This window comes from Sarcophilus harrisii, chromosome 1, assembly GCF_902635505.1.
Source record: "Sarcophilus harrisii chromosome 1, mSarHar1.11, whole genome shotgun sequence".
NCBI classification, from domain to species: Eukaryota; Metazoa; Chordata; class Mammalia; order Dasyuromorphia; family Dasyuridae; genus Sarcophilus; species Sarcophilus harrisii.
The window spans coordinates 494,255,576-494,267,450 of record NC_045426.1 but is presented as its reverse complement, the minus strand read 5'-3'; the positions used below and the strand labels follow the sequence as shown (position 1 = coordinate 494,267,450).

The window sequence follows — 11,875 nt, the reverse complement described above, 5'->3', positions numbered from 1 at the left end:
TTGGCTTCCTCTTCTCTTAGCTCTTTATCACCCAGAATGCCCTAAAGCTTCTGATATTCCTGGATCAGATCAAAGTGAAGGAGGAGGGGAAGAAGCATTTATTAAGTACCTACTCTCTGCCAGGCACTCATCTTTACAAATATTATCTTGTTTGATCCTCAGACAACCCAGTGAAGTAAATTTAATATTGTTCCCTTCATTTTGCAATTAAGGGAACAGAGATTGACTTGCTGAGGATCACCCAGCTAAGGCTGGATTTGAACTCAAGGGTTCCTCACTGCCAGGCCCAGCACTCTATCCATTGTGCTACTCAGCAGCAGATTGTTGCCATTGTCTTTGGTTGTAGCACTGCTGGATTGTTATTGGATTAGCTTGATTCTTCCAATATATTTCACTTCGTCATCTAAACAGTCTTCAAGCCTTTTTCATAGCGTATATAAAATTTTTTATTAGTACTTTTGTTTTACACTCTTTACTTCCCAATTCCCCATCCTTATTACAAAGAACAAAACAGAGAAAAAAAGATTAACACTAACCAATGCATCCACTGAACCTGACACTACCTGAACCGTATCATAGTTTCCCATCTATGCAAAGAAAGGGAAATAAATACTCATCTCTTTTTTGCCACCAAACCTGGTCATTATCATTATACTACATTCAATTTCTATTTCTTTTTTTGCTTTTTCTAACCGCATTGTTTTAATCGTTGTATATATTCATTTCCTTATTTTCCCTACTTTACACTGCATCCGTAGTTGCCTTACCATGTGTTTTTGTATTCTTCATGTTATTTTACAGTGTAGAAATATTTCCATTACATTCATATTCTTTAATAGAGAGATGTGTACTTTGTTTTGATAACTCTTTGCCAATATAAAAAGCATTTTTTAATGTTTTTTTTAATCTGGAAAATTTTTTTAAAAATCTCTTTGGAGTACATGCCTACCAGTGAGATCTATGTAGCAAAGGTTTTAGATATTTAAATCACTTCCTTGGCATTATTCAAAATTCATAGTACACACATTCTGATAAAATTTACAGAAAGGCTTGTTGTTGTTATTGCTAAAAATTAAAATTAAACGCCAAACTAAGCTGCAATGGCTAGCTTCCAGTTCTATATTCTTACCTGCATTATAAACAGCTAATTGGTCTGTCCAACAGTTCTAAAATTTATTGAGCAATCACTACCATGAACTAATATAATTGACTGTTCAACTACATAGATTGCTTCTGTCCTCATATACATAAGAACAAGGCAGGTGCTGGATTCATTTGTTCCTTAGTTTCTAGTATTTGTTCTGATAAAGAAATAGGAAAAACTAGTTTTTTTTTTTCCTTCTTTAAAATAGTATCTCATCCCTGCTTTAGAACAGAAATTACTGTGTTTTGGTTTTTTTTGAATATCAGAAGAGATGCAAAGCAGATTGCTGTAAAGACCACTGCAATAGCTGTTGTCTAGTTTTGTTGTTTGTTTTTTTTTAAATGGAGTCTAATTTCAGAACCTTTATTCTAGCTCTTTTAGGGAGAAAAATTACATATGTACACACATATACACACACACATATACAAATTGATTATGTAGCATATTCTCTATGTGTTCTAGAAAACCTTCAATTTTAGAAAATATCATAGTCTTTTCAAAGGTATCCTTTCATAAATTACTTTTATTTCTCATTAAATGAGCACAGAGTCATTAGCATATTAATAACAGATATGTTTATTATTACATATCCATCAGTGCGGCTTTCAATACCACTTGAAACATGCATATCGTCCTAGAGACGAATCAGTTTTCCAGTGCTTCTTATTTGATACACATAACTGCAAAGCCATTATAAATTACTGAGGAGGTATTTGGTTAAAAATAAATTTTTTTTTAAATCATACTGCCCATCCCACGAATAAACTCTTGGTATAAAACAAGAGTTTAACAGTATTTATCTGGTAATTTCTGTATTAACTGGAAAACACCACAGATGTATGCCATACATAGATTGCTTTTGCAAATGCATCTTTCTATACTTTTTGCAGATACTTCAATGAACTCAGTCACTGTAGTAGGTAATTTCAAGCAAAGATTGTACTCAATTTGTGAAATTCAAACCAACCTCTAAAAATATTTTAAATTAAACCAATTATCAATAAAAAGTCCACTGACACACAACTGTCAGTAAATAGGTTTTTGTTTTGTTTTGTTTTTTGGAAATTTCTACATTTAGACATGGCAGTAAAATAATTATCTCAAATTAAGGCACTAGAAGGGCAATGCACCACCCATTAAAAGTGTTCTAAAAATAATTTACATTTCAAACAGTGCATACATTTCTTATATGTTTGTTAACTTAATGACTTTATCACTTAAAACCATAAGGAAATACATTATAAAATTATAGAAATGATGTACCCCAAAATACGCTTTCAAACTTCGTTCTTTTGTACAGTTAGTTCCTAATGCCTCTAGTATTAAAATAATTCAGTATGGCTTGGCAAAAATGCATAGATTAAATGTAATTATTTTTTGTCTTCTCCTACCCCTCAATCAAGAAATCTGCTGAGACATATACAGTATTTTGTAAAAGCATAATGTAAAATATTTAACTTCTCCATTCAGGTCCAGAATGGGCCATTAAAATTAAGGCTGTTACACTTTACAGTGAGGGCACTGAAGTTCAAGTGATGATATTACTTCCTTAAGATACTTCTGCAGTCCTGCGAGAGCACAAAAACTTGAGTCTATAGAAATTTCAGTTCGTCTCATTTTGAGATATTTTCTTTACTTCTTCCATGAGCTGATCTTAATAGTGAAACTCTCCCTTCCTCTCATTCACAAGAGGAAAATTCTGTTCCATCATGATTGACAGGCATTTTCTTAGAAATGTAAAAAGGCAGCACCTTTTAAAAAAATATACCTAGCTAAGCTTTTTATTTGCTTTTACTTGCATTACATAGTAATAATTAATCTAATCTACCTGTAGGCAAACCCGCAATAAAAACCCTCAATGTGCTTTTGTGCCAAAGCAAGGAGGAGAGAATAACAGCAATCTTAACCCTGAAGCCTGTGATATTTGTGTCAGAAGGAACAGTCTGTCTGCTCTGCATGGTTAAAGAAGCCCCATTTCTCAGATGACATCCCACAAGATTCCATAAATCAATATGATGTGGTTAGCTGAAAAAAAAAAAAAAAGCCAGATTAAATATTTATATTTAGAAGGTTTATCACTAAACATTATTTTAATCTCTTCAATATCTGAAAAGTCATTTCTAAGCAATTAAAGCAATAATTTAGCAAACAGAAACTTGTTTAATTATATACTCACTCTGTATTATTGTCCTATTAAATATAAATATTAAATAAAACAAGCAGTAAAAATCCTAGCTCAACATGCCCCCAAAGCAGAACTGTAAATCAGAGTTAAAATTGCAGTAATTTTTGGATTACTGTTAATTTTTCTTAATGACAGTCCTAAATAGTACAGCATTTTAAAGTACCTTTTGAATTAAAAAGATTAAATTCTATTGGTCACAATTTTATAGTAAAACACATTATTATTTTATTTTAATTCTCTGAAAAATGCTATTCTACATAAGGTAACTCACAAAATAAATCAGTGAGTAGGTATTGATGTAATTAGCACTGTCCTAGGTACTGTGATGGGATAGAAAACAAGAAAACAGGTCTGTTCCTCAACCTCAAGAAACTGATAAATTCTCTTATGGGGATAAGACTAATATATTGAATTATCAGAACAATACAAGAAAGCACATCAGATACTAACTTGTGATTGATGTAAATTCAGGGAGAGAGATCCAAAAGGTGTGTGTAATCAGGAAATTTTTCAAGAAGAAAGTAAAAGTGCGAAGTGACATAAAGATAGGCCCTGGGGGAGTGCCTAGACACTTCTAGGCCAGTGAACTAGCATGAGGACAGGAGGTGCCCAACACAAGCCCAACACAAAAAAGCAAGGAGCTAAGGGAGGCCGCTGAGTGCTGAAGTGTGGTGCAGTAAGGAGGACCAGGATTTAGGAACATGGGAACCATGCTATGCAAGCCAGCTTAGAAATGGTGTAGTAGAAAACAGAGTTCTATGGAAGGGTCTTTATAAGAAAAACAATAATGAAGTGGTGTCTAAGGAACAACAGTGTGGTCAGCCAGGGGGCTGAACTAGAGGCAAAAATAGACTCAAGGCAGGGAGAAGAAAAGGTTAGCAGTAAGAAGGTGTGAAAAATTTCTAGCAGTTGCAGGCAGCCTCAGAACTAATGGGGAAAGAAAGAAAAAAGAATATAAAGGGCATTTGGAAGACAGAATTGACCAAACTTGGTGACCTGCTGGATAAGAATAAGTACATAAAAACTCAAAAATTCTGAGCATGAGTAACTTGGGAGAATGATGGTGCTACTGATAAGAACAAAGCAGAAGTGAAAACAATAACAATGATAAAGGAGTTTAGCAAAATTAGAAATTTAAAAAGTCAAATATATCTATAATAAGGTTATTTTAAAATTATCAAAATAAGTATCTGTAAATAGGATAGCATATCAAAGGTTAAAGAGTTACTGTACTATAATTTATTAAGGAAAATGCATTCTTAGTAAACATTTTATGTATAAAAGCTTTTCAAAATAGCTTGATCAATGTTTTAGTTCTGGAAAGAAAAACATTCCCAAGTTAATGATATTTAACCTGATCATCCTTATTTACCAGCTTAGAGGAAACATTTATTTATTAGGAAACTATTTATTACAGACTCAAGGCTTATATGAAAGTAGGGGGAAGCAAAATGTTTTACTCTAGACTGCAACTTATCTTCTTCCTTAAGTATGTTTCCCAAAATAAAGGTGCCTAACCTAAAACTCATTATCAACAGGTCTTCAGCTTGCAGCCTTATCCTTTATGAAAATTTGCATTAGATTTAAATTTTGTCCCTTTACCAAATTTATTTATACTTACTCATGTTTTGGGGGCATGATCAAGAGGTCAGATGAATGGCCCGTGCCCCACAAATGAGGCAAGCAAGGTGCCCTTTTCCCCAGAAAGGTTCTCAAGAGGCCTCATTGCTAAATAGGCTTCCTGTTGCAGACTTAGAGGGTCCTGACTTCATTCCTGGGAATACTTACAGACTTCTACTTAAAAACACAGCTCCTGGGAATCTAGTAGAGGGTCAAATGAAAGTCTTCTCTCAAGAGAACAGTAAGCCTAGTCCCAAATTTAGCTCAGGAGAGCTACTGGAAAAGTGTTATTTCTTCATATTCAGAACTATTTAGTTTTTATATTAGAACATTCAAAAAGTAAAAATAAGGTATCTAACACAATTATTTTAAAAAACCCCACCATCAGAACCTTCTCTAATAAATCTGATCCATATTCTGAGAAGGAAATGTACAGGAAATCCTTCACAGGGAGGGCTCTGCTATGCATATGGAATGGACTGAGGGGAGAAAACAAATAGTCCCTAAACTCTCTCTAAGGCCTCTTGGGACAAGGTATAATAAGGCACATTCCTTTATGGAGAAATAATTTAGCAAGCACAGTCCATTTTTTTTTAACCATTAATATGAAGAATACATTTAAAAAACCAAATATTCAAGAAAATTTTCAAGTTTTCTAAACTCTGTTGAACAATATTCTTTAATTATCAATATGGTAATATTCTACATATTTGGCAACTAGAAGTCACGTATATGAAGTAGGAAAACCTCTTAGAACTGCCCACAGTATTTAGAATTCTGCAAAATTAAGCTTAATAAGTAATAAACTTTTTATTTGATAATGATTTGTTGATACTGATATTTACTGTATAGCAGGATGGCATATTAAAAGGAAGGGGAGGGAATGTTTTTGGAAGGCATTCCATAAGAGTTGAAAGCAAAGATAATGGATACTATAAAGCAGTCCAGTCCCACACCTACTTAACTATTGCTGAGGGTATACTGTTATTAGCACTCTAAAACACCACAAAAAAAAGTTAAAAAATGTTTATTGGACTAAATTGTACTATATAAGAAGGCAAGAAAATCTGTAACACATGTAAAATGAACTGTTCCCTGATGTCAATAAAGTATCACTACCCTCAAGACACAAGTAAAAATGGATTAAAATAAACTCATTTCTTTATTTTTGAATGTTTGACTATTCTAATTTTGGATTAAAGTAGGACTTAACTACTATAAATCCTCTTCCATTTAGAAAACATGAATTATCACACTACAGATAATAAAAGTCTTAAAGTGAATTTTCTGATTATCTAAGTCTACTCTCACTTCAGTTTACATAAAGACAAAATGAGCACCGGTAAAGTTAGGACTAGGAAAATCCAGGCTTCTTGATTCCCAATCCACTGTTCTTCTTCTTCTTTTTTTTTTTTTTTTTTAATTTAATAGCCTTTTATTTACAGGATATATACATGGGTAACTTTACAGCATTAACAATTGCCAAACCTCTTGTTCCAATTTTTCACCTCTTACCCCCCCCACCCCCTCCCCTAAATGGCAAGATGACCAGTAGATGTTAAATATATTAAAATATAACTTAGATACACAATAAGTATACATGACCAAAACATTATTTTGCTGTACAAAAAGAATCAGACTCTGAATTATTATACAATTAGCTTGTGAAGGAAATCAAAAATGCAGGTGTGCATAAATATAGGGATTGGGAATTCAATGTAATGGTTTTTAGTCATCTCCCAGAGTTCTTTTTCTGGCTATAGCTAGTTCAGTTCATTACTGCTCCATTAGAAATGATTTGGTTGATCTCGTTGCTGAGGATGGCCTGATCCATCAGAACTGGTCATCATCTAGTATTGTTGTTGAAGTATATAATGATCTCCTGGTCCTGCTCATTTCACTCAGCATCAGTTCGTGTAAGTCTCTCCAGGCCTTTCTGAAATCATCCTGTTGGTCATTTCTTACAGAACAGTAATATTCCATAATTTTCATATACCACAATTTATTCAGCCATTCTCCAACTGATGGACATCCATTCAGTTTCCAGTTTCTAGCCACTACAAAAAGGGCTGCCACAAACATTCGTGCACATACAGGTCCCTTTCCCTTCTTTATAATCTCTTTGGGATATAATCCCAGTAGTAACACTGCTGGATCAAAGGGTATGCACAGTTTGATAACTTTTTGAGCATAGTTCCAAACTACTCTCCAAAATGGTTGGATTCGTTCACAACTCCACCAACAATGAATCAATGTCCCAGTTTTCCACATCCCCTCCAACAATCATCATTATTTTTTCCTGTCATCTTAGCCAATCTGACAGGTGTGTAGTGGTATCTTAGAGTTGTCTTAATTTGCATTTCTCTGATTAATAATGACTTGGAGGAGCATCTTTTCATATGACTAGAAATAGTTTCAATTTCTTCATCTGAGAATTGTCTGTTCATATCCTTTGACCATTTTTCAATTGGAGAATGGCTTCAATCCACTGTTTTTCTAACAGTACTGTGTTCTCCTAGGTTTAAGTGAACAATAAAGAGTTGGATATATGTGTGTGTGTGTGTGTGTATACAAATTTAACTTAGAAGTGGAAGGTAAACACAAAATGCAGATGCTCCATTAATTTATAAATGCTGTCTGACACTCAATTTTTAATGATTTTCCAATTCATGTCTGAAATCTGTCTACAAATGATAATGTCCTTTCTATGAATAAAATCTAGTTTTTAAGAACAAGAATTACTAGTGTTAGTGAAAGATACCCAATTACTGTGCAAGAAACAGTGACATTTAAAGTCTTACCTAGTTTTCCCAGATGTATTTTTGACAACTTTCCGGAAAGACTGATTTGCACTAGATCTAGTAGAAAGTGTTCTAGGGGAGGCACGAACAAAACTGGATGGTGGATTCTTAGGGATCTTCTTTACTAAATGGGTTACCCATTTCTTCTGTTCATCCTGAGAACATGCTAACAGCAGCATATCTCTTGCTGATGTTACATCATAACTCACTATGAATAAACAGGGAAGAAACAAGAATTAAATATATATGTAAAAGTAAATTTCTAAATATGTGTTGTAACACATCAATTTCAAAATATTTCTAATTGCTTATATTTCAGTACTTCAAAGATTTTATCAATGTGAGCAATGCCTCCAGTGGCAGATTAAAATTCAGGCACAACTCTTGTTCTGTGTGATTCTTATCCATGTCCTTCAATAAATCCTCTTGGGCCAAAAGATCAAGATATGGAAGACTTTCTCTTGAGTTTTTTAACTACCAAAATAGGCAATAGTGAAACAATAAGAGAATCCATCCTCTCCCTTGCTTTTGTAATGGGAGTCTCACTCATTGCTTACTTGCAAATCATGTCAATTCTGTGTCTTTTCACACTGTTCATCAATAATGAAAAAATACTGACGTTAAAAAGAATACCTTTTTTACTTTCAAAAGCCCAGGATCCTTGAAACTGCCCCAATAACTATGGGCAATCAATTTTTCTTCCTTTCTTCTTACCAATTATGTTATGAGTTCATTGTCCATATGTGATTTATTCAAGCTATGTAATTCTTATATTTTCATAAATTATCACCTAGCTCCCTAAGGTTGACAATTTTGGCCTAGGATTTCATAATTCTTAGCAATGCTCTTGCTGATGGCATCAATGGATAAAAATGTAAATCAATTTACTTGTTTATTCAAAGACAAAACTAAAGAACTATAGCTCATGTTAAGATTACTCAGGATTAACAAACTATACTTACTCTTTTCAAAAACACATATAACAAACTGATACTGAGATTAAATAATGTGAACTCTATGCTTATAATCAAATTCATAGCTATAAAATCCTGGTTGTCTTCCTTTTCCCCATCTAATAAGGATAAGGTTTTTTTGTATAGAAGTGATGCTTAAGTAACTCAAAATTATTTAAATTTGTTCTAAGTTGCAAGAACAATTATTTGTCTTTTTACCTTTGCATGGAGAAATTAAGTCTTCTTTTTTGTCTAAGTGATCTCTATGGCACTTGACATGGCATCTTCGACATTCGAGGGCAGGGGGTGGCTTAAAAACATGCCAGAGAGGTTTGGCACAAGCCTCACAGTTGGCTGGAAAGTGATAGAGTGTAGGAATAAACTCATGGCCTTTGTGATTCTGAAAATTGGTCTTCTCAGCTTGTTGTACTGGCTCCATTTCCAAATCTTTCCTACATTCACCTTCATTTGCATACAATATCTATTTTGAGAGAGTTGAGAAAAGAAATAAATAGATTAACATAGAGAGCAAAAATACTGAAATGTATTATATTTACCCTATAAAACAGATGCCCAGTTAATACCAAGTTAGCATTTCTTTTTTTAAAAAAAGAAGTTGTTATTTAGTATTTTCACCTGGAATATTTTAGGGATTTCTTCGGTTTCTGCTCTGTACACATCACCTTGGGTTACAGGTCGAACATGGAATAGTTTGCTGAAAGTTTTTAAAAAGACACATTTTAAAAAGTCATCTGTACTACATTTATTCTATGATATGTAATGTGAAGCCATTTGTTAAGAGTAATGAGGCAGGTGTACTTTTAAATCAATTTCTATAACCATATCTACTTTCACTGCTTGTCTGAAGTTTCAATAACCAATGATCTTTTCCCTCAAATAAAAGTGTCAAAATTGTCTTCTATTTATCTTTGTTCTATTTACCCATCTTCCAACTCTAACAAGGAACCACGAATCCCTAAATTTCTAATCATGCTACATAATGCAAATGAATTATATATATATATATAAAATATGAATTTTATAAAAAGGAAAAATGTTCTCTTTATTATAGAACAATAGGCAGATATCTTTATTTTCCTCCTATGAAGTCGGCTATAATATGTTACCAAAGATAACTTGTAGAAGGAAATCTTCTATAAAATCAGAGAAATATGACCAAAAATGAAGAGAAGTCAGCCTTGTGGTGAGATGGAGAATGGCTCAGTTAACATGCTTCACTGGTATCCAAGCAATGTCAAGAGATCAGAGATCTCAAGGAAGGGCCCCATCAAGTTGGATGGCTCAGTACATAGAAGATTTATAGGAATACAGAGACAAGCCTCAGAAAGAATGGTTAGAAGTAGATAATTTGTGATGTATACCATCAAATTAAATTAATACATCTACCAACGAGATCACAAGTTAATCATCAAGATATCTTGAATTTAAAATCATTAAGCACTTTAAATCCAAAGTGGAAAACCATAAACCTAAGTTACTCTTGAGTATCTGCATTTGGAATTTATGGCAGTTTTTCTTGCATGTCTTCTCAAAGTAAAGTAATAACATTTAAAGAAAATTTGTATGCCAGCCCTGAAGTCAGGAGGACTTGAGATCATATCTGGCCTTAGACACTTAACACTTCCTAGCTGTGTGACTCTGGACAAGTGGCTTAATCCCAACTGCCTCAGGGAAAAAAAATTTGTATGATGAAAGAAAATTAAAAAAAAAAAAAGGTAGCTAAATAACACAGTAATCTGAAGATGATAATTTTTATAATATTAAATTCAAAGTAATTGTAATTATGTTGAATATACCACTGAATAAGAACAAGTTGTCTACATATTAGCTAAAATTAAAAGCAAAAGCAACTTACTCTATGTCTAGTACCATAGATGGATTTGACTGTTCCTTATCCTGTTCATCATTGTAGAACAAAATTTTTTTGCTGCTTACTACGACATACTGAAACAAGAGGGGAAAAAGGGAGAATTAGTGAGAGCAAAATCTGCTTGATTTAAAACTGTAAGAAATCATAAAAGTTGCGCATATTTATATAGCATAGGGAATGAAACTCATTTTAGATTCTAATCTCTAATCTGAAAAAAGCAAAATCAAATGCAAAAAATGTCAAATGTTGAATTCCATATATAAAATATTGAGCTCAAATTGCAAACTCAATATATTTTTTCCATATTTTGATTACATAATATCATGTAATTACTTTGAAATTAGTCCTATTTGGGCAACAATTTTGACAAGTTCTCTCTTTTAAGAGTAAATGGCATAAACGTATATTAACTTCTAAAAATTCAGAAATAAGATACATATGTTACCTGTTTCTTCCAGCCATATCGTTTTATATTTCCTCTGTTTGGAACCGATAGCCAACCTTCAATTCTTGATTCTATTTAAAAACAAATTTGCAACATGAGATTTTTAAATGTGTAACAGAGAAAATGAACGTAAAGCACATGTAACAGCATGCAGGACAGGCGTTTGAAATAAAAAGTGCTATAATTTGCTTTTTCATGCGTCAATCACAAATTAACTTAATAGCCATACAAATATTGCAGGACAAAATAAAAGGCCTTTCCCCATTAAATTTAACATTTAATATTCAATTATAAAATAATGGGGTAAAAATTAACCTCCAAGAGCAAGGCAAAAGTATTCAACAATGGATTGCAGCTAAAATGGAACAAGATTTAAAAGATCATTTAACATTCAAAGTAGCTATGAAAAATATTTAGCAAAAAAAAGATGCGGCAAGTAAAACAAACCAGAGCCATCATTTTACACAAAAGAGAGCAAGCACAAGTACACAAGTGTCCTATTACTCACAGAAGACAAGAATAGAAGATAAATAAATAAGGAATGCAGGAAGAATCAACTAGACATAAAGAATAAGAGACAAGCATTTTATTCAGTTTTCAAAGGACAATATTCTAATGAGCCCTGTGGTAAACCAACCCAACCGTATTAATAAATTTGTCCCATTTAAAAAAAAAAAAAGATCTCAACCTTAAAAGCAGAACATGTAAAATCTCTTCCAAAACTGATATCTGGGAGGTGAATACTGAAATTAATGAGACAAAGTCCTGCCTAGATCACATCCTACCTGTAACAATGGGCTAACTTCTCAGTGCCACAAGAAGGTATGTCAAAGAAA

The 11,875-nt window shown here is 33.0% G+C and overlaps 1 protein-coding gene across 2 annotated transcripts in view; it reads right to left on the bottom strand.

Moving 5' to 3' along the window:
* Nucleotides 1-931: 931 nt before the first annotated feature.
* ROCK1 (Rho associated coiled-coil containing protein kinase 1) overlaps nt 932-11,875 on the bottom strand; it is a 127,909-nt gene continuing 116,965 nt past the window's right edge. The window contains exons 28-33 of one of the 2 annotated variants that reach the window (XM_031946551.1): nt 11,040-11,110; nt 10,580-10,668; nt 9,340-9,418; nt 8,923-9,184; nt 7,751-7,958; nt 932-3,169 (exon numbers count right to left, since the gene is read on the bottom strand). In XM_031946551.1, coding sequence (XP_031802411.1) covers nt 3,166-3,169; nt 7,751-7,958; nt 8,923-9,184; nt 9,340-9,418; nt 10,580-10,668; nt 11,040-11,110 — 713 coding nt within the window. In that variant the 3' untranslated portion in view covers nt 932-3,165. The remainder of the gene's footprint in view (nt 3,170-7,750; nt 7,959-8,922; nt 9,185-9,339; nt 9,419-10,579; nt 10,669-11,039; nt 11,111-11,875) is intronic. The other variant, XM_031946552.1, reaches the window with a different exon arrangement.